Here is a 25,499-nt window from a genome sequence, read left to right on the forward strand (position 1 = left end):
TGTTTTGTCTTGTTTTGTTTTGTTCTTCCTAGGCAGCCTAAAGGAACACAATTCACAATCCACGTGAGAAAGCCTTACCTCTGGGTGTGTCTGAGTCTGTGTTCCCAGTAGACCTTGGGTCCACTCCCTTTCTCCTGATCTATCGCTATGCTTAAATAAATTATGCAGTCCTATCTCTCAAAAATTCTCACCCATCAACACATTTCACAGCAAGAGGCTTTGTACCTAAAACCTTTGACCTCAGAATTTTATCTTATCCCCTTCCTGGGTCATCCGAGACATTTCTACCGACCCAATGGAGCACAGGTGAGGCTAAACAAATATGTGTTGAAAGAAAGAATGACTAAATATTAACAGGTAATATTTATTGAGTATTTATGATGTGCCAGCAATAGAAGCACATTATATGCATTATCTGATTTATTCCTCCCAAGAACTCTATGAGGTAGATACCATTATTATTCCCATTTTAAAGGTAAGAGGACTGAGGCTCAGATTTTTGACCCAATTTATAGAGCAGGGACAGCAGGATTTGAACCTGAGGGCTTCTTTTCTCTGACCACTCACTGCCCACTTCATGAATTATGAACATGAGAATAAACAGACGAATGGATTACTGATAAGAATATCCCAATTCTTTCTTCAGGTTCTTGGCCCTCAAATGGCTATGCATGGGTCTGTTGATCTTCCCTGACATCCTATTTCAACTGTTTGATTTAACTGATATCTTTCAGGAAGCCAAGGTTGGCTAATCCCATTCGCAAGGAAAATGTAGCTTTTTTTTTTTTTCTAAATCAGGAAATCTACCACAATGGATCACATTTTCCCAGTGACTTAATCATAATTTTTGCTCTCCAATTTGGAAGTCTCTATTCTGCCTTCTTCACGCTGCCTGAGTTTGAATCCCAGCTTCCTTGTTTACTAACTGTTTGATCCTAGGCAGAAGATTTAACCTTCTCATGTAGTAGTCACCTCTTCTGCAAGGTATAAATAAGACTGATATGCATCTGAAGGGGATGCTGTGAGGTCTAAGTGATGAATACATGTCAGTGCTTAGAGGCAAGTCTGAAGATGGAAATCTTCTCTCCGTCCTCTCAGCGTGTCTCTGGAATTGCATTTGTAACCAAATCTGGAGACGAGGGCCAACATCTCCTTGTGAACGAGGGAATATGGACCAAGTGGGCCTCCTGCTTCCCCCTCCCACTCCCCCTCTGGGGTTCCATGTTGAGATATCACAAAGAAATAAAATATTCCCCTGGTAAATTAAACTAAAATAAAATGTTGGAGGACTTAACCTCCCAGGGTTTGCTAAGGCTCTTCCAATCATGACATTTTCCATCTTAAGTCCCATCACACACTCCGGGCGCAGCCTCCAGCTGCTCTGACTGTCGACCTGCAATGTGCAGATCTTTTCATTGCACTGTCAAGTGTAGCCCATCATTTACAGAGGAGCAGGCCTCTATTCTGATAAGGTGTAAAAGCTGAGCTACAGAGTAATAGTCCAGCGTATGTCCTTCTGCCTTATCTGCAAATCCCCTTATCAGCAGTTTTATTGAGCTGTTCAGGCCACCTCACTCTCTTATCCTCACCAACAAATGCCCTCATTCAGTCTTTCTTGGGCTCCTGCAGGAAAATGCACCAATAATGTAGTATCTGCTTTCTTAAATCGGCATATCAATTAAGATGTGCTTCCATTGTTTGTGTAATTATTAGATTTGTCCCCACTGTTAATCAGAGAAATGCAGACTAAAGCAAAGCTTTTCTTAGAATGATAACATTCCCAGTGCTGACACTGTCATCTATATTGGGGGCAGTCTAAATCACTACAGTATCTTCTCTCTGCTAGCACTTAGCAATAAACATCAAGGGCCTTGCAAATGCCTCTGAGTCAGTAATTCCACTTTTGTGACTCCACCCTGAGGAAATAATCCTAAACACAGAAAAAAACCTTTGTGCCCCAAGATGTTCAAATCAGTGTTATTTACCATAGCAAAAGCGATGAAACAATTTAAACATTTTTTAAAAAGGAAATCGTTACATGAGTTATTTTATAATCACTTCACAGAATACTTTGGAGTCATTTAAAATTATACTTTCAATTACACTGACAATTTTGCAATATCATGTGAAATGGGGAAAAAAGCAGAATACAAATGTACATATACAGCCTAATTATAAGCATACAAAATAAAACCTTCTGTTTCAAAGAAAAATGAGAAAATATAAAGACACTAATAAATGAATGCTGTTATGGTAATGGTTCAGAGTGCTGTGAGAGTGAATAAGTGTTCAGATTTAGACTGGAGGGTCAGGGAAAACTCTCAGAGAATCTAGAAGTTAGCCAGGGAAAAGGACTACTCGAGGCAGAGGAAAGAGCGTGTGAGTCAGGAAAAACACAACAAATGGGAGTTACTGAGGCACTGGCTACTGGGTGCTAACTGCACATCTGAGCCTTCTTTTCAGATTTGCATTTCTATCCAGAACTGGGAACTAAAATTTCCTTGTATATAATAAGGGTTAATGTCATCCTCTGAAAAGAAAGCCTGCAACTAAAAGTCTGACCTTGGTATGTCATGGGGAAGTGTGGTAGTAACAGCACTTATCTCACGCAGTTGTGGAGCTAAGGATTCCTCCACTTAAGCACTTAAAACAGGGCTGGCAAATGGCCAACAAGCACGTGAAAAGATGCTCAATATTACTAGCCATCAGGGAAATGCAAATCAAAACCACAGTGAGATACCGCTTCACACCAACTAACATGACTATAATAAAAAAGACAGATAACAACAAGGGTTGGTGAGGTTACGGAGAAATCAGAGTCTTCATACACTGCCGGTAGGAATAAAAACTGGTGCAGCCACTTTGGAAAACAGTTTGGAAGTTCCTCAAATGGCTAAACATAGAGTTACCATGTGACCCAGCATTTTCATCCCCAAGAGAAATGAAAACCCGTGTCTACACAAAAATGTGCATAGGAAAGTTCATAGCAGCATTATTCGTAATAGTAAGAAGTAGAAACAACCCAAATGTCCATCAACAACCCAATGGATGAAGAGATAACAAAAATGCGATATATCCATACCATGGAATATTATTCATTAATAAAAAGAAATGAAATGTTGATAGATGTTACAACACGATTATTGGAAACATTATGCTAAATGAAAGAGACTGTCACAAAGTACCACATATTGTCTGATTCCATGAACATGTAATGGCCAAAATAAAGAAATCTGTGGAGACAGAAAGTAGAGTACTCAATGCCCTGGGCTGGGGTGTTGATGGGAGATGGAGAGTAGCTGCCAATAGGTACAGGGTCACTTTTGAGGGTGATGAAAATGTTCCAAAATTGATTGTGGTGATAGTTGCATAACCCTGTGAATATACTAAAAACCATTGAACCACGCACTTTTTTTCTTCGGCCGCTGCCTCACGGCTTGCACGATCTTCGTTCCCTGACCAGGGATTGAACCCACACCCTCAGCAGTGAAAGCATGGAGCCCTAACCATTGGACAACCAGGGAATTCCCTGAACCATGCACTTTAAATGGGTGAATTGTATGATATGTGAATTTTATCTCAATAAAATTGTTATCAAAAAATAGGGTCAGACAGATGGGCACATGGTATGTGTTTAATGTTGGCTAATATCATCATTATTCAATAAATATTTCTTAAATACCTCTTTTCTCAGGATGAAATTTTTCCTTATAATGAGAGCTATGAATTGACCAGGAAATTTTATAAATCAGGGGTTATAAACTCAAAGGCCCACAAAGACCAGGCAGAAGCCAGAAAGAGGTCATCAATAAAGTGAGCTCAGGTGGCCAGCATAAGGGAGTGGTAGAGACTGAAGCAAAATGAAGAACCCAAGCCCCTGAAACAGTTAACTGCTTGTCACCTCCATCCACATGGGAATCTAGGCCCCAAATTACCAAAGCTGACTTTTCAAGGGAAGGCGGACATTCAGATTTTTATGTGAAACCTATCAACTTCTAAGTATTGGCACCTGTTTTAAAATGTTATAAATACTGAGAAGGTCAAAACTTATATCTGAGGCAACATAACAGCAGGCAAATTTTGGTCTTCAAGCCAATTTGCTGTCTCTGCTCGAAGTACTTTAGCATGATTCCCAGAATGGTCCCCTACCCTCCTCCTTCCTCCCTAAATTCTGGTTAACCCTTCACCTCCTCTGTCAACATCTGTCCAAGCTACAAAGAGAGACAGAAGAATTCATACGTAAATAAAGAGTCTCAAAACATTCTGGTAGATACCAAAGTAAGGGTAGCGTAGCGAGGAGAGGGGTTGGGGGCACATAGGTTTTGATCCCTAATCCAGTTAGAGAATCCTACAACAGAGTTTTTGTTCAAAGACCAAACTTAATTTGCAGTCGTTTACCTCCAGTGAAGCCAGTTTTCATTAATTTCCAGCACAACATTCAGGTATACTGGCCGGAACTTCGATATGTTCTTATTTAGTGTTTAATCCTTTAATGCATGAAAACAAATTATTTCAGTTTCATACCACACTGTCTGCAGCAAGCATCCAAACGGGGCACCCCCTGCCTCTCCTCCCACCCAGTCACTCAGAGAGGCGTCAATATAATTACTTAAGGAGTTGAAAGGTAAAGAGCAAGGAATAGGAAGGGAATTGAGCCCGCAATTATGCACTAATGCTTAGACAGGGAAGCAGATGGCATGCCTTGTATAAATTGTTATTTATCCACGGAATTCCCCTCTGCCTATTACCAAGTCAACCCTTTTAAAAAATTCTTTGTTGGGCCTGTGAGGTCCCCTGGCCAGTTTCCAACATCGACTCCATCTCCCATATCCCTCCCTGCACAGATGCAGGGAGGGTGAGAATTCCAAGATGGCCCGCAGGCAGCAGGCAAGGGTTTCTCAAGGCACTGATGTTGTAAATATGTTTGGACTGAGGTCACAGAGAGGAGTCCACTGTCTTTTGCAGAGCGAAGGCGGGGGGCGGCGACCGCCTGCGTGGGCAAGAAGAAAGCAATGAGCAGGTCACCCAGCCTCTGCTTCCCCCTCAGTAATAAGACCTACTGCGCATAGGCGCCCACCAAGATGCCAACTCAGGCAACACGGCTCGGAACTTCCTATGCACGCTCTCACAGAATCTTTGCATAAGCCCCCGAGGTAAGCGATAGCACTCCTATCTGGAAAAAATGAAGAAACCGGAAGCTGTGAGATAAAGAATTCAGCTAATCCTGCTGATTATGATTCTTGAGGACAGCTTGTATTCTCAGTTAACCTTCAGGACAGCTCTGGGGAGCAATTATGGCTGTCACCATTTTCTACAGATGGGGAAACTGAGGCTCAGTTCAGTGAAGTCATCTCTCAAAGGCTCCACACCCAAAGTCAATGCAAGAATTGACTTACAGGGGCTTATAGGGATTCCTAGGACTGCCAAACTGTGTTCTTTCCTCTGTGCACCACAACTGCCTCTTCCTCTGCCCTCATCCCCTCACCAAACACAAGAGTCTACTTCCCAACACAGATACTAGCTGCCTCATGAAATTTTCCAGCAGAGAGAGAACCAAGCCCCTTGGAGGACAGGACTCATCTATTTCTCTGTATCCGCTGTCTTGACACTCACGTTGCCCTTGATCCCTTGCCATTATACACCAGGAAAAGGGTAGCAGTGAGAAGTAAAATGTTCTATTTGACTCCTCCAGCATTTTCTAAAGGAAATTGGCCCTGGTCAGCAGTAGCAGCAGCAGAGACATGGCAAGTGCTGGGCATCAGGGTTGACTGGGGCTTGTGGTAGAGCAGATTCAGCCAAGGCTGTGGAATCAAAAGGATTTGGGTGAGGAACTCCACCTCTACCACTCACTGTGTGAGTTTGAACAAGTTCCTACAAGACCTCAGTTTTACCCATCTGTAAAATGGAATATTAATCTACACCTCATAGGATTACTATGGAGATACAATGAGATAATGCAGCGGCTTTCTAACATTTTTAACTGACAATTAGAGATGCATTGCATCTCACATTATAACCAAATTCATACAGAGAAAGAGAGAGAGGATTCATAAAACCATACTTAGTAACATTCTTTGATTGCTTTAATATTTTCTATGCTAGTCCACTTTTGTGAACTACCACACCACCACCAATTAAATTGAATTCATGACCGAGCAAAGGGTCATTCATCACTTTCCCTGTGAAAAGTCTGACAGGAGCTTCTCCCTGGCCCAGCTCCTATGACCATGTCCCCACACCCCACACATCCCTTCCTCTCTTCAATTCTGGCAGGGTTTTCCTCTGGGTGGGATTATAAAATTGTGAGGAAAGAGGCCTGCAGGGGGTGCTGTTTTAAACTGTTGTGAATTTTGGTTTAGTTTTTATTTTCTTGCTTTTGTTTTTTGGTCAGTGAGTCTAGTTCTACTCATCTGGATGACTTCTGTCTTTATCCTCTTCCCCAACTATCTTGGGGCCTCACCTACCATCCAGCACACACGAACAAGGCCCACCCATCAGTGGAATAGAAGCAAGGAGGAATTCTCAAAGCTTCTCTCTCTCTTTGGATTAAAACTGGGCTGGGCTGGGTATGTCTTCCTCTTGGGAGCTCCCTCTAATAGTGTTCATTCAATAAGCATTTATGGAGGGTCCACCATGTGTCAGGCACTGTGCTAGGCCCTGGAGATCACAGACTCTGTGAACGGCAGTCCTGGACTTGTGCAACGTGGAGGCTTTCTTGGTGGATGCCAATGTGAATAAGACACAGTCCATCCTGGACTTTCCTGGTGGTCCAGTGGTTGGGACTCTGCACTTGTGATGGGGAGGTGTGGGTTCGATCCCTGATCAGGGAACTAAGATCCTACATGCCGTGCAGTGCAGCCCCCTCCCAAAAAAAAAAGATACAATCCATCCTGGCCAGAATCTTCTGAGCCAGGAGTCACAAAAACCCATAAGAGCAGTAAACTTTTAGATTTTCTATCACAAAAGAATGAGGGAACAGTTAAGAATCTCAAGGGAAGGGGAAAGTCATCAGGAAAAGCTCCTAGAAGGACATTCTTTAGCTGACTTACTAAAACCTAAAAGCAGAGATCTCAGACAGGCAGCCTGAGGGCTGAATCTATTCCACAGGCAGGTTTTACTTCTACATATAATTTTTTAAATGAGTTGCCAAGATTCGAACATCTGAAGTTCCACCTTCTCTGAAAAACTGGACACGTTTCCACCAAAGGGCCCATATTGAAGGGCAACACCCCATAGATGCTGAGTAGCTGCTGCCAGCTTCACACAGGCAAAATGTTCTCCCGTTTTTCACAGTCCCCACCACTCCCTATTGCTTCCTCACCAACATTCCCTGCTGGGCCCCTGTAATCATCCTAGTTTGCAAACCTTGATCTAAAACTTGATGGGGGAAATGTGGGTTCGAAGTTAGAAAGAGTTTCTAAATCTGGGTGTTAGGCTATGCTTTAAAGGAAACGCTTTTTCAATGTCCGGGTCAGCTCACCAGGACAAGAAAACAGTTGCAGATTCCAGCAGAAGCCTTATCCGGCCAGGAACCAAAATACTTCCTTGTGCTCCGGGGCTCCCAGGACCACACCCTGGTGATCAGCCACTGGACAGCACAAGAATTCAGTCAAAGGAGGGAAATTCTAACATAATGCCTGGATTTGTATTAAATAAGAACAATGCATAATTCAACCTTTCAGATCTTCCAGAATTGTGCTTTTTCTGGATGAAGGGGTCTATAAAATGGCATACGCTTGGAATGGTCAGTCAGTCTTGCCGCAGATGGAGACAGGAGAGGGGTGGGTTAGGAATTAGTCACCAAACGTTATGCAATCTCTTCGGGAGGAGAGACTCCAGGTTCTCCTCTGTCCAAAGTCAGGCTTGTATTCATCCACCATTTTTCATGCTTGATGAAGTGACAGGGGACAAAAATGTCACGGAACTCTCTGGGGAGCACCATGAAATACTGATACCTTAAACTTAAAAGAGCTCGATCCAGGGCTTCCCTGGTGGCGCAGTGGTTGAGAGTCCGCCTGCCGACGCAGGGGACACGGGTTCGTGCCCCGGTCCGGGAAGATCCCACATGCCGCAGAGCGGCTGGTCCCGTGAGCCATGGCCGCTGAGCCTGCGCGTCCGGAGCCTGTGCTCCGCAACGGGAGAGGCCACAACAGTGAGAGGCCCACGTACCACAAAAAACAAACAAACAAACAAACAAAAACCAAAAAAAAATGTTCTAATGACCGGTAGTCCCATTTTACTGATGAGAAAAGTGAGGTTCAGAGAGATCATGCAACTTGTCAGATTTAGCAATGAATGAATGAATGAGCAAGATTAAACGGAGTGGGACACTAGGAACTGTTAGGAACCCACCGCAAGCCGATTCTAGCAGCTACCTGTCGTAGGTGAAAGAGGAAGGAGAGGCAACAGGGGAAACGGAAGAAGCAACTGGAAATGTGGCAATAACATCCAGGGAAGGTGGAGTTACCCTGGGATTCTCACCTTGACATATCAGGGCTGATACCCTTCTGCTGCGGGGCTGTCCTGGGCACTGTAGGACGTTTAGCAGCATCCCTGGCTGCTACCCAGTGTATGCCAGCAGTAACACCCCTTTGTAACAACCCCAAATGTCTCCAGACATTTTCAAATGTCCCCTGGGGGCAAAACTGCCTTCAGTCGAGAACCACTGATTTACAAAAGAAGCAATTATTTCCAACAGCCATCAGTTTCCGTGGCAGCAGCAAAGTCAAAAAGGAAAATGGGAAAGGGCCATTGGCTTTGGTGATCCATGGTCTCTAGGTACGTTCAAGAAATTTCCTTCTGTAACGAAGTCCATTTAAAAGTAGTTACGGAGGGAACAGAATTTAAAAATAAGAGCAACCAAGGGTGAGCTACTCTCAGAAAGCCAGAAGATTTGCTTTGGGATCTCCACAAGTCTGTAAAAGGAACAGGCTCCTAGCCCCCTGGCTTCCAGACGCAAGTCGAAAAGCAAAAGTTTCCCCCTGTGAGTCTCCTTTTCAGTCATCTCCACCTCCAACCCAGCGAGGGTCCATCCTGGAGACAGATGTTGCCCAAAAGGACCATAGCGAAGACAGGCCAAGTGAGCGAAAGTGTGGAAACTTCTGAGATTTGCTTGGGTTTGGCACTTACGGAACAATAAACCAAGCCTTTGAAGAGGCTAAACAAAGGAACCATTTGTCTACTCTAGTAGCTACAAAGTAAGGCAGGATTACAGCGAAGCACTAAGGAATAAAAGAAGAATGCCAAGCTAGAGAGGAGACTAGAGTTTACTGAGTCCAGCTAGGACCCTCCGCCAGAATCTAAGGTCAGTCAGTAAGAAAGCAACTGAACATACCCAACACGACACAGGAAATGTAGGGTCTAGAGCTTTATTTTAAAAATACTTGCTAATTTTTTTCCTTCTTGACTGCTTTAATTTATGCAGTATGCTAGAAGCGAGAGTAGGTGGGGCAACATTGAAAAACATGCATTTTTAAAAAGACACAAAGATTTTCTTCACTGCCGTTTTTGATATCATTCTTATGAATTAATGATGCCAGATTTTATTTGCTTGTCTGCTGGAGAGCTTTCCTGTACTCCTCTCATCGGGACACATGGTCGGCATTAAAATGCTTGTGAGACTTTCTATTCCTCTAACATTCCCTGGCTAGCTTGGATTTTCATCTAACAGCCCTTCTTTCCAAATAATCTTTCTGCTGGAGCTACGTATTTATCATTCTTCCCCCACCCCTTCCTTGACAGGTCTCAATGACTTGAAGAGTTTTTGAAATAACATGCCAGCCACCTTTGAGGGGCTTTCTGTCTCATCTCCAGGTTGGAGCTAGCTTTTTGATCACCGGGGTCCAGTTTCTTTCCACTACTCTTATCTGTGGAAGACCCACAGGAAACTTTCTGAGGGGTGGGAGAAGAGATATTCAAAGAAGGGGTGGGGTACAGGGAGGAGACATGTTATGTCATACAAGTCACACATTCTGAATCTCTCCATTGTGTGTCTGCAAAGAAAGGAGAAAGTCTGGTCAAGTTGCTCATTCTTTCTGTACTTCATTTTTCCTAAGTATGAAAGTGACACACGACTGTCACTGTGAGAATATGCAGTTGTGAGAATGAATGACTCTTAGTTACACCATCTGGAGGAAAAAATGTTCCCTGTAGTGACACAATGTTCTCTTCTGTGAGGCAATCTTACTGGACTGTTTACCTGGAGTCCCAACCCTGTGGGTGATAACAGACTTGCCTCTTCTTTGAAACCCAGCAGCACCCAAAAAAGGAAGGAGAGACACAGCCTTAGAATCTCCTTAGACCAGCAAACCAGGAATATTCACTTAATAGACACTTTCTACTGACTTCCAAAAGGAAGTGATAGAAAGACTGAGGTTGTCCCATAAAAAGTTTTCTTAAAAGACAAACTTCATCAGCTGTCTTCAGGTGATCAGGTTCAGAAACTCTTTCCCTTTTTTTTAATTCCTTTTTCTACTTATAATGTTTCTTTTACAATAACATACATCCCTTTGGTAATCTCAAATGATATTATTAGTTTCTATTTACCCTGCCGTTTCTCAACCTAGCAAATGTCTCTTCTAGATCAAATGGTTCTTTAAAATTACTAAAAGAAAGATAGTGAAGTCCCTTAAGTCAAGTCTTGCTGAGATGTGACTTTCCATTTCCTCGGCTGTAAAATGGGATGGCTCCTACCTTACTTGGAAGTACAGAATAAGTCCAGGCTGGGGCTTCCCTGGTGGCGCAGTGGTTGAGAGTCCGCCTGCCAATGCAGGGGATGCGGGTTCGTGCCCCGGTCCGGGAACATCCCACATGCCGCGGAGCAGCTGGGCCCATGAGCCATGGCCGCTGAGCCTGTGCGTCCGGAGCCTGTGCTCCGCAACGGGAGAGGCCACAACAGTGAGAGGCCCGCGTACGGCAAAAAAAAAAAAAAAAAAAAATGGTCCTTTACACTTTGTTTCAATGGAATCTCAACCCCCCCTCCATCATTATGAAAAGATCTGGCTATTCACCATTTTTTTCATTTAAAAAAATAATAAATCTAGTGTCTTTCTCTAAAACGTGGTGGTTAGAAGATGATGGCTTTCTAAGATGTGTAGACTAAAGTGTGTTTTGCTGCCTTAGAGTTTGGCTGGAAAGTTTTTTCGTGTGTGTACTTGTTAATCATTTCGCGTTGCCCATAAATAGCATCAGTTCTCTATAGGGTGATGCTCATTGCCCATAAGTAGTGATGGATCCATTTTCACCACCACTTATGCGGTTGAAGAGCCGCCTCTGAACCACTTTTCTCTCCAGCGATTCCTCTTCTTCCGCCTCTCCGCAGTCGGCCTGAAGGAATCTGAAGAAGGTGGCTGGAAACTCATTTTAAGGAACCGCCCTATCCTTCGCCCCGCTGGGTACCCTGCACTCCGGCCGCCCCTGCCCCCTCCCGACCCGCACGCCCTCGGGTGGCATCCGGACGCAGCGTTCGAGGCTGCCGGTAGAGGGCACACTTACTTTACTTTCGCAAACCCCGGGCTCGGGTGCAGCCCTGGGAGGGGGCAGGGAAGGACGCTTTGCAGCAAAGCCCCGACCAGGGATTGGTCACTCCCCGCGTTTGCGGCAAAGGCTTGGAGGTTGGAGTAATCTGCAATCCTTAAAACTGAATTGTGCCGTGTGCCTGATTTGGAGGAAGTCACTACTCATTTAACAATTGAACGGCGAGCAGCAAACTCAACGGGTAATAATCTATCTCGAACACAAGCATGTTATACGCGAGCCCCTCCCTGCCCCGAATTTTTTTCTCTTTTGGAAGGAGGGGGGAGGGGCGTGGAAAAGTTTACTTAAAATGCCTTTGGGTGAGGGACCAGGGCTGGGGAAGATTGCCTCTGTTTTTAAGGCCTTAGTGTAATGCAGAATAGCAAATCCCGAGAGAATATGTATTGTATATGAAATATAGATTCACTGAGGGAGCGAGCAAGTCATGTGCCGTGTTGGGCAAAATTCTAGGTCGACGTGTACGTGAAATGTACATAGATGTACGTGGATTAGGCATACGCACTTCACTATGGTATTCAGAAAAAAATTTATAGTCAGTGAACTAGGAAATCAATGCCTGAAATTCGGCCAATTTTTAATTGGCTTTTTTAATTGGCGCAAGACACCCCACCCTCCAGAAAAAAAGACACGGAAGTAATACTTGGCCCCTCTCCTTAGATCAGAATCGATGTTGGGGTTTGTTTTGGTTTTTTGTCCCATAATAAAGAGGAAAGCAGACCCAGAAAGGAAGTCAACGTTCGATTTGTCCGAGGAGGAAAGAGTTAACGGTTTTCTTCACCAGGGACTCTGCTGACTCCCCACGGTGGATCCGCCAGCTCGCCTCCTTCCCTCTTCTGGGGAGTCTGGTCCCACGGCTCGCGCCCACCCCCTCCCCAGTCAGTATCCTTCCGTCTAGCGCCTTTGATTTCCCCCAAACCTGGGAGCCCCAGAGTGGTGCAAACCGACACCACGGGGCGCAAAGAGGATTCGTCTCTTTTCTGAAACCCGGCTGCGGAATTGGGAACTCAGAGTGAGAGGCGCGGGGAGGGGCGGCTGAGGGTGCAGACCGGCCGAGAGCGGGCGGGGGAGGGGCCCCCGCGGCGCGCATCCGCAGGCGCGCTCCTGCCTTACTCCAGCTCCGGAACCCACAGAAGGATCTCAGGGATTAGCGCGTACTGGGGTGGGGGGCGGGAAAGCGGGCTCACGCGGAGATCCATGTAGGTCTGCGCGGGCGGGGCCGGGGTTGGGGATGGGGGGTCGTCTGCGGCTTTGGCAGCGATTTGGGGTATTCATTCTGGGTGGAAGGTACCCAGCTGAGATATCTGCACACACACAGAATGCATAACACCCCCCAACAAATACAGTGGGTGTTTATTCATAATGCGTCCTCCAAGTATACGTGGCAGTGCGTTGCTGAATTATTTTAATAATTCCAGGCACCATCTTCCTCCCTATACCTCTGATCGTTTATCCCCATCGATATTCAATGCCCCACACACTCGGAGCGCGCGCCAGTCAATGCCCCCTTCCTTCCTCCTCTCCTCGTAGGACTTATTTTCCAAATGCTACCCTTTCCCCGGCCTTTGGGAGGCGCCCGTCCGCCCGGGACGTGCGTGGCGTGGCCGTGGGTACACGGTGTATGCTCAGCGCAAAGAGTTCAGCTGTTCTGCCCGCGATGATTGAAGCACAGAGGACAAGTATGCTGTTTGCCAAACAGAGCGCTGCCCCAGAGGAGCCAGCAGCTGAGAAAGAGGGAAGGTTTGAGCGGGAGCAAAAGAAAATGGTAGGCGCGCGCAGTTAATTCATGCGGCGCTGTTAACTGTGTTTACATCCGAGAGCTCGGCGCACTGGAGTGCCAGGCTCAAAGGGCTGAGTCTCCTCCCCTCCGGCCCTCCCTCCCCACCAGCGCCCCTCCCGGGTTCCCAAAGCTGAGGGCGGGGGAGAAAGAAAAAAGATCCTCTCCTGTGAATCCCCGCCCACCGGCCTTTTATAGGCGAGGGTCTGCGCGGCCAAGGACCCCCGGGCTGTGCATCTCGCGGCTACCCCTGCTGCCGCCGCGCCCCGGCCGCCGCCTGGCTCCCCAACTGCCTCTGGAAGGGCAGGGCTATTCAGAGGCTTGGCGGGAAAAAGAGAACAGAGGGGAGGGGCCGTGCCTTAGCAGTATAAAAGCCGGTTTTCTGGGCTTTATCTGACTCGCTGTAGTAATTCCAGCGAGAGGCAGAGGGAGCGAGCGGGCGGGCCCTTGAGGGTGGAAGAGCAGAGGCAGCCGAGCGAGCGGAGTCGCGCTCCGGGCGCCCGGGGAAGGGAGATCCGGAGTGAAAGGGGGGCTTCTGCGCCTCGGGCCCGGCCGCCCCCACCCCACCCTTCCCGCCGACCCCTGCCAGCGGCCCGCCACCCGCGCCGCATCCGCGAAACTTTGCCCACTGCCCGCTGGAACTTACAACACCCGAGCGACAACGCGACTCTCCGGACACGGAGAGGCTCTTCTGCCTATTGGGGGAGTCACTTTTCCCCGCCGCTGCCCACGACCCGCGCCTCTGAAAGGCGCTCCTCGCCGCTTTTTGGACGCTGGATTTCCTTCGGAGAGTGGAAAACCCGGTGAGCACCCGGACCTATTGGCCTTTTAATTTATTTTTGCTACCGCAGTAATGCCGCGATGAGTCGAATGCCCGGATCGGTGTCTTTTCGCCCATTCCAGCGCTATTGACACTTTTCTCAGAGTAGTTGTGGTTGGTCGGGGTGGAGTGAAGACGAACCAGAACTGGGTCGGGGTACAGTGACTTGTCAAGATGGGAGCGGGGAAGGCAGAGGGAAAACGGGGTACGTTTTTGAAAGTAGCCTTGAGAGGTTTTTGCTTATGTAGATGGACGCTGACCCCGGCCGGTTGGACATTCTTCCTTCATTGCATTAATTGCTTTTGGCCTTTTGGGAGGAGAAGAGAAGGGTATGCTTCTCGGTGGCAGAAAACCCTTTACATCCTGAGCACCTTGGAGTAAGAATTACATATTGCCGTGTGTGAGCGAGAGAGCTCCGCAGCCTCTGACTTTTCCCCGTCTCGGAAAGGGCATTTAAATTTCGGCTTACCGCATTTCTGACAGCCGGAGACAGACACACTGCGGCTTGTCCCGCCCGCCGATCCCCGCGGCGTTTCCAATTCGCCCCCGGCTCCTTTTAGAAGTTGGCATTTGGCTTTTAAAAAGGATAATAAAATTAAAGATCTTGGTCTACAGAGAGGTTAGGATTTGGTGTTGGCGAGGCGCGAGGAGGAGGGTGAAGGAGGCTGGGGCAAAGATGTGTCCGATTCTCCTGGAATTACTGACTCGGGGGGAAACGAGGACAAATCTCTGCACCCAGCCTTGGCTCCCAGGCCGCCTCTGGTGTCCCCGCGCGGGTGTCCCTGCGCCCCGGAGATGAGGAGGACGGCAAGGAGCGGGGCTCGGGGCTTTTCCAGAACAGCTGCTACCCTCGGCGGGTGAGGGGAAGACGCCTGGCTCCGGGCGCGGAATCGTAGCAGGGTCTCTGGCGCAGTTGCGGCGCCGTATTGGGTGTTGAAGGGAGGTGTCCCTGTTATTATTTAACACTCCCCTTTTATGTATTGGCGGGGCGGGGCGGGGGGGGCGGTTAAGGCTCGAAGCTGAGCTTGCCACTCCAGCCCGCGAGGGAAAAGGAGAAAAGCCGGCAGAGGAAGGAAGGGGGGCGCGCTGGGGGTAGGGATGCAGGAGGCGGAGAAGGGAGGCTGGGAGGGGCGGTGGCGCCGGCGGGGGAAGGAGCGCGGCAAGGGCGCGAGTGGGAACGGGCGCGGCGCGAGGGGCCCCGGCGCGGGAGGGGGCCGCGCGCAGCCGCTCCCGCCGCGGCGCCTCTCGCAGCCTCCTTCAGGTGGCGCAAAACTTTGCGCCTCGGCGTTTGGCGGATCGTATCCCCCCCCCCCCCCCTCCCGACCCCGTGCCGCCTCCCCCGGCCTGTTAAGGAGGCCAAAGCCGATTTCGATTGCTCGGCGGTCGCCGGGCCGACTCCCGGACTTGGCGCTCCGGGCTCCCGGGGGACGGAAGCTGCGCGGGCGCTACGGAGCTGCTTCGCCAAGTGTGTGTCTGAGATAGTAGAGGGTCACCCAGAGGGGGTAAAAGGGTGCCTTTTTGTTTTGCTCCCCCCCCCCCGCCGGCCCCATTTGGGAACAGCGCTGGAAGGGGAGTGGTTCTGGATTGTGGCGCGCGCGGCGCGCTGCGCGGGATTTCGGCACCAACCAAGACCCCCTTAACTGAAGACTTGCCCTCGCCTTTGTGTGCCCCCTCCAGCAGGCTGCCGCGATGCCCCTCAACGTCAGCTTCGCCAACAGGAACTATGACCTCGACTACGACTCGGTGCAGCCTTATTTCTACTGCGACGAGGAGGAGAACTTCTACCAGCAGCAGCAGCAGAGCGAGCTGCAGCCGCCTGCGCCCAGCGAGGATATCTGGAAGAAATTCGAGCTGCTGCCCACCCCGCCCCTGTCCCCGAGCCGCCGCTCCGGGCTCTGCTCGCCCTCGTACGTCACGGTCGCGTCCTTCTCCCCCAGGGGAGACGACGACGGCGGCGGCGGCAGCTTCTCCTCGGCGGACCAGCTGGAGATGGTGACCGAGCTGCTGGGAGGAGACATGGTGAACCAGAGCTTCATCTGCGACCCCGACGACGAGACCTTCATCAAAAACATCATCATCCAGGACTGTATGTGGAGCGGCTTCTCGGCCGCCGCCAAGCTCGTCTCGGAGAAGCTGGCCTCTTACCAGGCTGCGCGCAAAGACAGCGGCAGCCCGAGCCCCGCCCGCGGGCACAGCGGCTGCTCCACCTCCAGCTTGTACCTGCAGGACCTGAGCGCCGCCGCCTCCGAGTGCATCGACCCCTCGGTGGTCTTCCCCTACCCGCTCAACGACAGCAGCTCGCCCAAGCCCTGCGCCTCCCCCGACTCCGCCGCCTTCTCGCCGTCCTCGGACTCTCTGCTCTCCTCCGCCGCGTCCTCCCCGCGGGCCAGTCCCGAGCCCCTGGCGCTCCACGAGGAGACACCACCCACCACCAGCAGCGACTCTGGTAAGCTGGGACCCTCCAGGCCCGTCAGAGGGGGTGGCTGGCTGTCTTTCCTATTCTCACTGGCGACCACTTCAGTTAACCCTGCTTTTTCTCTTTTCTTATATTTGGAAAAGAAATGGCAGGCCTGGAAGGGTCTGGGAGCTCATCATCCCTGGAACACTGGGCTTTAGTGTGCCTCCCATCCCTTCCCCTAAGATCGCCCTAGTGGCCAGCCCCCTCCTTTTCCCTCCCTCCCCTTAGGAATTTCATTTGGGTTTTTAAATCTTCTAGCTTATCTAGCAACTCTATCCGCTCCCTCTTACCCCTCTTAAGCATTTTAATTGCCCTGGGGGGTGGGGGGATCGCGATGAGGTTAAGAGAGGATTGATCTCTTCGAGAGTGAATGAATTACCTCCCTTAACTTCTGAGAAGCTGTTGGACTTTAATGGACTACAGATCAACAAAAATGAAGAGGGGCAGTGGACAGAAACTGGGCAGCCACCCACCTGAGTGCTATAAGCCAGTGAAAGTGCCTTAAAAATGTATGGACTGAGGAGTTGGGATCTTTTCGGCCTCTTTTGAACCCTTAAAAGCAAGTCCTTTCCAAAACTGTACTCCTTTTTTCCATCCCCCACCCCCTAGGACTTTTGGCAAAGCTGCAAGACTTCTTTTTTTTTTTCCACTTCCAGTAAAATAGGGATTGCTAAAGTCATACCAAAGATTTGCAGCTATCATTTGCAACACCTGAAGGGTTCTTGGTACAGTCCCTTGCAAAGAGGAGGTGCTTGGGAATGTGCTTTGTTTGGGTGTGTCCAGCACCTCATTAAGCCTTAGGTAAGAATTTGCATCAATGTTGTATCCTGGTAAATTGTAATTTTCTTGTCTGTGCCATAAACCCAGCTGTCATTTTCCTCCCTGAGACTGTCTCTTCATGAGACGAAGAGCAGAGACGATTGGCTTGTTCTCTGGGGATAACTTTGTGCCAGGGTCCTTTTTTTTTTTTTTTTCCTGGCCGTGCCACACAGTGTGTGAATCTCAGTTCCCAAACCAGGGATGGAACCTGCACCCCCTGCATTGGAAGCATGGCGTCTCAACCCCTGGACTGCCAGGGAAGTCCTCCGGGTCCTTTCTTACCTAATTATGCCTTGTATTTGTGCACGGTATTGATTTAATCTGGTCATTGATTGCTTTAAGGAAACCGTGGCTAACTGGGCGATTGCTTTTTCTTTTCTTACAGAGGAAGAACAAGAGGATGAGGAAGAAATTGATGTTGTTTCTGTGGAAAAGAGGCAGCCCCCTGCCAAAAGGTCAGAATCGGGGTCACCCTCTGCCGGAGGCCACAGCAAACCTCCTCACAGCCCGTTGGTCCTTAAGAGATGCCACGTGTCCACCCATCAGCACAATTATGCAGCGCCCCCCTCCACTAGGAAGGACTGTCCCGCCGCCAAGAGGGCTAAGTTGGACAGTGGCAGGGTCCTGAAACAGATCAGCAACAATCGCAAATGTGCCAGCCCCAGGTCTTCGGACACCGAGGAGAATGACAAGAGGCGGACACACAACGTCTTGGAACGCCAGAGGAGAAACGAGCTGAAACGCAGCTTTTTTGCCCTTCGTGACCAGATCCCGGAGTTAGAAAACAATGAAAAGGCCCCCAAGGTAGTTATCCTTAAAAAAGCCACAACATACATCCTGTCCGTCCAAGCAGAGGAGCAAAAGCTCATTTCAGAAAAAGACGAGTTGCGGAAGAGGCGAGAACAGTTGAAACTCAAACTTGAACAGCTACGGAACTCTTGCGCATAAATTGACCTATTGGAGGGAGGAACTGGAATGAATCCCTCATGAAATTCTCATTTGTTACTAAGGGAAAGTGTGGAAAAAGATTCCTTCTGACAGAACTCCCTACGTATGAACTTTTTGCATATGCATGATCAACCTCACAACCTTGGCTGGATCTTAAGACTGAAAGGTTTAGCCATAATATAAACTGCCTCAAATGGGACTTTGGGCATAAAAGAACTTTTTTTATGCTTACCATCTTTTTTTTTTTCCTTTAACAGATTTGTATTTAAGAATTGTTTTTACGAAATCCTGAACTTTATCCAATTTTCCTTTGTAAATATAGCCATTAAATGTAAATAACTTTAATAAAACCTTTATAGCAGTTATACCATAATTTTTTTATTTAAGTACATTTTCCTTTTTAAAGTTGATTTTTTTCTATTGTTTTTAGAAAAAAATAAAATGCCTGGCAAATATATAATTGAGCCAGATCTTAAGTTGTGAGTGTTTTGTTTCTTTTCTTTTTTTTTTTTTTTTCCTCATTCTCTTTTCATCAATTACAAATTAACAGAATTTGGCCCTTAAGGGAGTGAGCTTTAGAAGGTGGGAAAAGAAGTTATTTAAGAAAGGGTGAGGGCTTTCCTTTGTTCTAATGGGTCTGGGGCCTTAAGGTCTTTAAATTCTCAGGGTTATAAGATGCTTCCTGGAGATTTGTGATAAGGGCTAGAGTTGATACTTCAAAGAATGAAAGGGCAGTAAGCTGGTGAGAGGGTTAGAGGTAGGCAAAAGGGTTAAAGATAACAGTTAAGAACACAAAGGGGGGTGAGGACTGGGGTTTGGGAGGAACATGAAGGAAAAACTGGAGTTTCCATGCCATTCCCCAGCTCCATTGCAGTCCAGGGGTCCTGCCCATTGAAACAGTTGATGGGGGAAGAGCAGGGACCAACTTTTCTGCTTGCCTGCTCCTACCAGGTGCTCTGGGAGGCAAGTTATTAACCCTATTTTACAAACAAGGGAATATAGAAGCTCAGAGTGGTTATATAACTTCTCCTCAGCCACACAGTTAAAAGGCTGAATCCAGGTCCCATGTTTGTTGAAAAACACTTATCACTTGGCTATCATGCTTTAGCTCATCCTGTGTCTGCAGTACAAGAATGCTTTTGGTTTGGGGCCTGATGGACCGATCCAAGGGGTAACTATTTAAGTGCCAGGCATTTTTCTACGCATTTTCCTTATGCTAACTCCCCAGCAACCATATGAAGGAGGTACTGTTGATTTCCCCATAATAGGGAAACTGATGCACAGCAAGGCTCATCCATGTGCCCAAGGTCCACTGATAATGAAGGGTAGAGCAAGGATTCCAACCCAGGCTTAACCTGTGCTAGACCACCTCTCAGACAAGCCAGTAGCAATAAACTGGCCAGTCACGAGGACAGGAGTCACCCATCAAGTGGAATACGTGACTTAAGTTTCAGCATTTAGGGCTGCTGGGACTCGGTTCCTCTTTTTTCGTTTTGTTTTGTTTTTGTTTTTATTTTGTTGTCCATTGCTTAATTATTCCTTTCACAATGAGAAACCCACGGCTCATCCACTCCTACCTTAGCCATTTGTTAAATGAGATTCACCGGTTGCTCCTGGGAAGTGGCCAATACAGAAATGCTAGTGTTCAGATCATAAAATAAAACATGGTTACTCTTTGTCATGTGAGTCATTATTTTGGAAACAACAGACTCCCCTTCTTCCAACCTCTTTCACACGGGGACATGCATGACATGCTCATCACTAGAACATGAAGAGGCATTTTTGAATGTTGTTATTATTAATCTTCAGCCTTTGAAAACCCCACGGTCCAAACCAGGAACTAGAACACTGACTACATAGGCAAATGGAAGTTACTATCGCTGTTCTAATTATCTCATTGTCTCAGCGTTGGAGTAGATCTTGAGATCCCTGTACTCACTTGGAGATTTAAATCCACCATGACCCATAAATCAATAAATAATTTATGTCTTTGGCTTTGACCCCTAGAATAATTTATTCAAGCCCTTAATGTCTTTTTCTTGATCCTTTATTCTGGATCCTAAATCCTACCCTAATAGCTTCAAGCTGTCACACCCTACACCCTAAATTCAAAGGGGGATACAATCCACAGAAGTTGAGTAGCTCAAAGTGTTACAGAAGTGGGGGCCATCTTAAACGATTCACTCTGCCGCTTTGTGGCTGGAGTACAGCCCTGGAGTGACTCACCTGGGAACAGGGAAGGTGTTAGTTTGAATCACGCAGTCCGGGCAAGCCTGAGGAATAGGAGAGAGTGTTCCTCATTAGGAAAACAACTCCCCGTTCCAAATTATCAGGAAACAACTTTCGGGATGCAGAGCTTGGCTGTGGAGATGAAAGGGAACCACGCCAACTACCTATCAGGCCCTCTTTTAGCTTTAGGAAGCCAGGGAATGTTCTGAAAACAGAAGAGATGCCAACTTCTTTCCAGAAAATCAGGCTGACCTTGACCTCAACACAAATTGGCCCTCATAGCCAATCCAGAGAGTCCCCAGGGTTTATGCCATTGTGTAATCTATTTTGTAGATAACAATGATCAAGAATTGGAGATGGAGGGGCGGAGCTTAAGATTTGGTCAGGAATATACAAGAAGGAATAAGTTAATATTAACTATGCGTTTTACCCAGGAGACTGTCCAGGAATTAATGCCTTCCCCAGGGGATTCCTGGAGTGGTTTTGTTTAGGGATGGAATGTATAAAGAGGAAGGAAGTGTTACTTTATGATGCCATTTGGAAGCAACAAAGGAGATCCACATTATAAAAACAATCAATCAAATTTTTAAATGCACAAAGTTCTCACAACCCCAGCTTCATAAGTAGGTTACTCACAGCTAGGATGTGTAAGTAGAGTTCTCTGCTGGTCTTAAGACAAAGCTTGGTAAAGATGACAAAATAATTGTGTTAGGGGGTTTTCTACGGCTTGATTGTAATAGCCGATGAGAATTTGTTAGTATACACGCTAAGGGCCTCTGAAACATTTCTTCCCCGCAATGCATACCCTTAGGTTAAAAGAGGCTGAAGGGTGTCCCCTGACACTAGCTATAAATGCACTAGGATCTTTACAAGTTTCCTCTTTTAAGGTTATAGACCATTACACACCTATTTCAAAGGAGAAGGAGTGTAGGCACAAGCCAATAGAATAAGAACAGGGACCTGTTTAAAAAAAAAAAAGACTAAAAAGACTCTACTACCCACCACGAAAGCTGTAGCAATAACCTTTCTCTAGTCTAGATCCTTTGGTGGAGAATCTAGACTAATTCCATTTGTTTATTTTTGTTTTTATTTTTATCACTCTAGAGACTAATTCCAAATGTAGAGGAAACACCCAAGAATGTTCACTTTGCGATGATTTACAATGACTCTGAGTTGATTTCTCATTTTGTTTTAAATTTTATTTCTTTCAGTATTAGTCTACACTAAACTCTTTAGGAAGACACAGTTGAGGGGAAGTGTTAACGGGTTATAGATCTTCTGAGGTTAAAAGGAATGTGCTTTGTTTTTACACAATGCCTAGGAGCAGCTCAGCCACAGTCCCCAACACTTTATTCCCCTGTCACCCCATCAGCCCATCTAGGGATAAAAGAGGCCAGTGCAGTCAGGGGTCTCTAGGGGCAGGGAATGGGAGAGCTCAGGGAGAGAGAATTAACCTTGTTTATACACCTCCTACCTGCCAGACCCTCCTTCTCACTGGACTCTCCCAGCAGCCCAGCGGGAGAGCAATTTCTGAATGTGACGGCACTGATGAAGTTTAGACAAGTTCAATAGTTCTCCCAAAGTCACACAAGCGTCAACCATAAAAACCAAACAACAATAGTAGTCAATCTTTACTAGGTGCTAAATACTTTACAGGCATCTAATTTCATCCCCAAAGCAACTCTTAGATGGTAAATTCAATTCCTAATCCTCAATTTACATATAAGGGGATTGAAAATTCTGAGAGATTAAGTAATTTGCCTGCATTCACAGAGTGGGCAAAATGGTGAGAGCAGGAATTACTCATTCGTTCATAAATATTTATTGAGCACCTACTGTGTGCCCACAGTGTGCTGGGGGTGTGAAGAGATGCTAAGATAAATGAGATAGATAAGGTCCTAGCCCTGAGTCACCTATGGATTACTGGAGAACAAAGGAAATGAAGGCAATTAGACTCTAAGTTATTTTACAAACACTTTTTGAGTGTACTATGTAGGAGGAAGGGGTTAAAGCTCTGGGAGCTGCTGAAGACCACCCCCCACCACCCAGGGAAAATGAAATCAAGGAAAGAACTCAGGAAATGCTGAAAGAGGAACAAAGGAGAAGACACTGTTTTTTTCTTTTTTTAGGAGGGAGGCAACTCTAGGAAGAAGCTCTTCTATCAAAAGTATCAGAGGCAGCAAGAGGGGCAGCAGGATGTCAGAGCATGGTCCACTGGACTTGGCAATATGGAAGCATCTTCTTGACCACACCTCCTCCCCAGTGGACAGCAGCCCATCCACCCAAGATCCTTCCTCTCCTTCTTTCCTTCCATGCAATCCATCACTTGAAACATCTGCCTAACCATTCTCCCAGCACCATGCCCTCCTGTAATACCTTCTCCAGGAGTTTCCAAAGTGTGATTCCTGGACCATCAACACCTACGTGACCTGTGAATTTGTTGCAAATGCAAACACATTGTCCCCTGAATTAAAATCTCATTAGATGGGCCCCAGGAAACTGTGTTTTAACAAGCTGCTCTAGGGCTTGAAAACGTTGAGAACCACTCACCGGCTTCTCCATCATTGCCACCCCCAAGATCTCTCTAAATCACAAATGTGATTATGCCCCTCCCTTGCTTAAATCCCTTCAGAGGGTTCCTGCTACCCACCAGATGATGTCCAAAGCTGTCCTACACCTCCAAGTCTTCCACACACTGGTTTCCACTGACTCAAAGATCCCACCTCTCTGGTTTCCCAATCAGATGCTTTGTCTCCTCTGCTCAAAACACTGTTGACCCACCATCCACCCATCCACCAACACAATGCCCACAAGCCTGGCATGCTCTTATTCATCCTTTATGGCTCACCTCCTAGTATTCTCTGACCACTAGACAAGGTTCCCTAGGAGACCACAACTGACTACCCAAACACTCCCCACTCTTTACAGAAATCGTTTGTCTTGCCTTGAGGAATGGAATCACATCAGCCTTGTTCACCAGTGAATCTTCACTCAGTGCCAACATAAATGCCTGGCATTGAACAGCGACTCAACAATGTCTTGGTGAATGGCTGAGTGAAGGACCTTTTGCATGGTGTTTTGGGCATTGAAAATGAGTAGGAGGCAAAGTAGAAACAGATTCTCAACAACCTTTTCAAGAAGCTAGCTCTCAAGATAAGGAAAGAGATGGATTTATCAAATGAAGACAAGGATTCGTATTTGGTTGGATTTGCTTGATGGGATCTCGATTTTATCTTATTGAAGATAAAGAGATCATTAGTTTGTAGCCTGATGGGATGAAGTTGAGAGGGGGAGAAGTGAAGATACAGGAGAAAAGGAATGATGAAGCTAAATGTAAGTATCTCAAGGACAGCTTCTATCTTTGCCTGGTGCCAAGCATGTTGCCTGGAACTCTAAAGGGGAATATAAGTGGACTCGGTGAGAGGGGGATGCCTTCTTGAACATGGCCACTCCTACAGAGAGTGACTCTTCCCAGTCGCAAAGTCAAAGTCAAGGCCAAGTCTCTTCCTCTAGGCTCCCAGAGTCCTGTGCTCTTGCTCTACTTCAGGACATGTTCATTTGTATAGAAATAACCTGTTTAATTCTCTCTCTCTTGCTAGACTCTAAACTCCTTGAGGATACATACTATGACTTTCTCCATCACTGTACACCATAGGACAGGCCTAGTATCGAGCATATAAGATTGTGCTGAATGAATGAATGAGTGTATCAACAAATGAATGTACATATTTGCCGTATACTTTAAGTTTCTACATCCTGAAGTTGTCCGTCTTTTTTGCCCTGTTCAATCCAGCGCTCTGTGCTCAGCTCATGCCTAATCTATTCCCCTCTGTGATGTCTACCTAATCATTCCAGATGGCAGAAGGCTCAGCAAAAGTGTCTCTGAGTCTCAGTCAGGATCTATAGGTTGCAAGCAACAGAAATTCGGTGGGGTTGGGGGACAAAAGGTATGTAATTAGTTTATGTAACTGAAAAAGCCCAAGGGTGATTGGATCTAGGGGCTTAAACAAACAGTGGCTTCAGGATTCTTTCCATATCTTTATCTCAGTCAGGATCTCCCCACCTGGGGCAAAGATGACTCTTTAGGCTAACACAGGCTCCTCAGAGAAAGCGGGTCCCTCTTTCCCCCCTCAAGGAAAAGCCTCAGGAAGGATTCTGATCTGTCCCCTGGTGTCACACGTCCACCCTGAGGCTGGCTGATCAGCTTGGTTCCCAGCCCTCCTCCTTTGGTGGAGTTGGGGCCGCACGTGTGATTGAAAGCCCCATCCAGCAGGGGAAAGACAATTCCTGAAATGCAAAGGTTTGTGCACAAAAAGAACGGCTGTTCCCTAGACTGACTCACTGGGTAACGGGAGTGCATGGAAAAGGACAGAAGTTTTAAAAGCCTGACGAATTCTCAAAATCACCTGAGGATCTTTTTACAAAAGATCCACCTCGGAGCTCCTAAACCAGAAGGTCCAGAAGGGTGGGTCTAGGATCCGTATTTTTTTTAAAGTTCCACAAGTGAGGGGGATGAAGAAATAAATTTGGGAGCTAATGGTCACCGCTGAAGACACCTTAAGTTTCAGTCTGGCTGTGCCACCTGCTGGCTGTGTGACCCAGAGCAAAGGACTTTGCTGCTCTGAGCCTGACTTTCCCAATTTGCAGGGAGAAGAGGAAATAAAGGGGAGGCTGGGGGTATATGGGAATCATACCTCTCTGCCAGGGCTGTTGAGAGAATTAAATGAGGTTGTATATGAGAAAGGGTCCAGCACTGGTTCCGTAAATGAGAATTTCCTCTTCCTCTTCTCCCTCTCTCCTCCTCCATTTCTAACACATCAGCAAGTCCTTTAGATCCTACCTCCTAACTTCCTCTCAGCTCTGTCCCCATGTCTCCTTGCTGATTGCCCCCACTGTCGGCTCCCCACCACCTTGTG

General features: G+C 47.2%; 1 protein-coding gene and 1 pseudogene across 2 annotated transcripts; both read left to right on the plus strand.

The window, feature by feature from the left end:
• Positions 1 to 13,189: 13,189 nt before the first annotated feature.
• LOC136136924 (uncharacterized) lies at positions 13,190 to 15,025 on the plus strand (annotated as a pseudogene).
• On the plus strand, positions 13,705 to 18,822 carry MYC (MYC proto-oncogene, bHLH transcription factor). Of its 2 annotated transcripts, none has more exons than XM_065895076.1 (3): positions 13,705 to 14,112; positions 15,810 to 16,575; positions 17,792 to 18,822. In XM_065895076.1, the coding sequence occupies exons 2-3, from the start codon at positions 15,819 to 15,821 to the stop codon at positions 18,352 to 18,354; spliced, it is 1,320 nt and encodes a 439-aa protein (XP_065751148.1). In that variant the 5' UTR covers positions 13,705 to 14,112; positions 15,810 to 15,818; the 3' UTR covers positions 18,355 to 18,822. The 2 variants fall into 2 exon arrangements, with proteins under 2 accessions (XP_065751148.1, XP_065751149.1); XM_065895077.1 differs by having other exon boundaries at positions 13,952 to 14,112; positions 15,807 to 16,575; positions 17,792 to 18,397.
• Positions 18,823 to 25,499: the final 6,677 nt, after the last annotated feature.

Source organism: Phocoena phocoena, chromosome 17 (genome assembly GCF_963924675.1).
Source record: "Phocoena phocoena chromosome 17, mPhoPho1.1, whole genome shotgun sequence".
Classification (NCBI taxonomy): domain Eukaryota; kingdom Metazoa; phylum Chordata; class Mammalia; order Artiodactyla; family Phocoenidae; genus Phocoena; species Phocoena phocoena.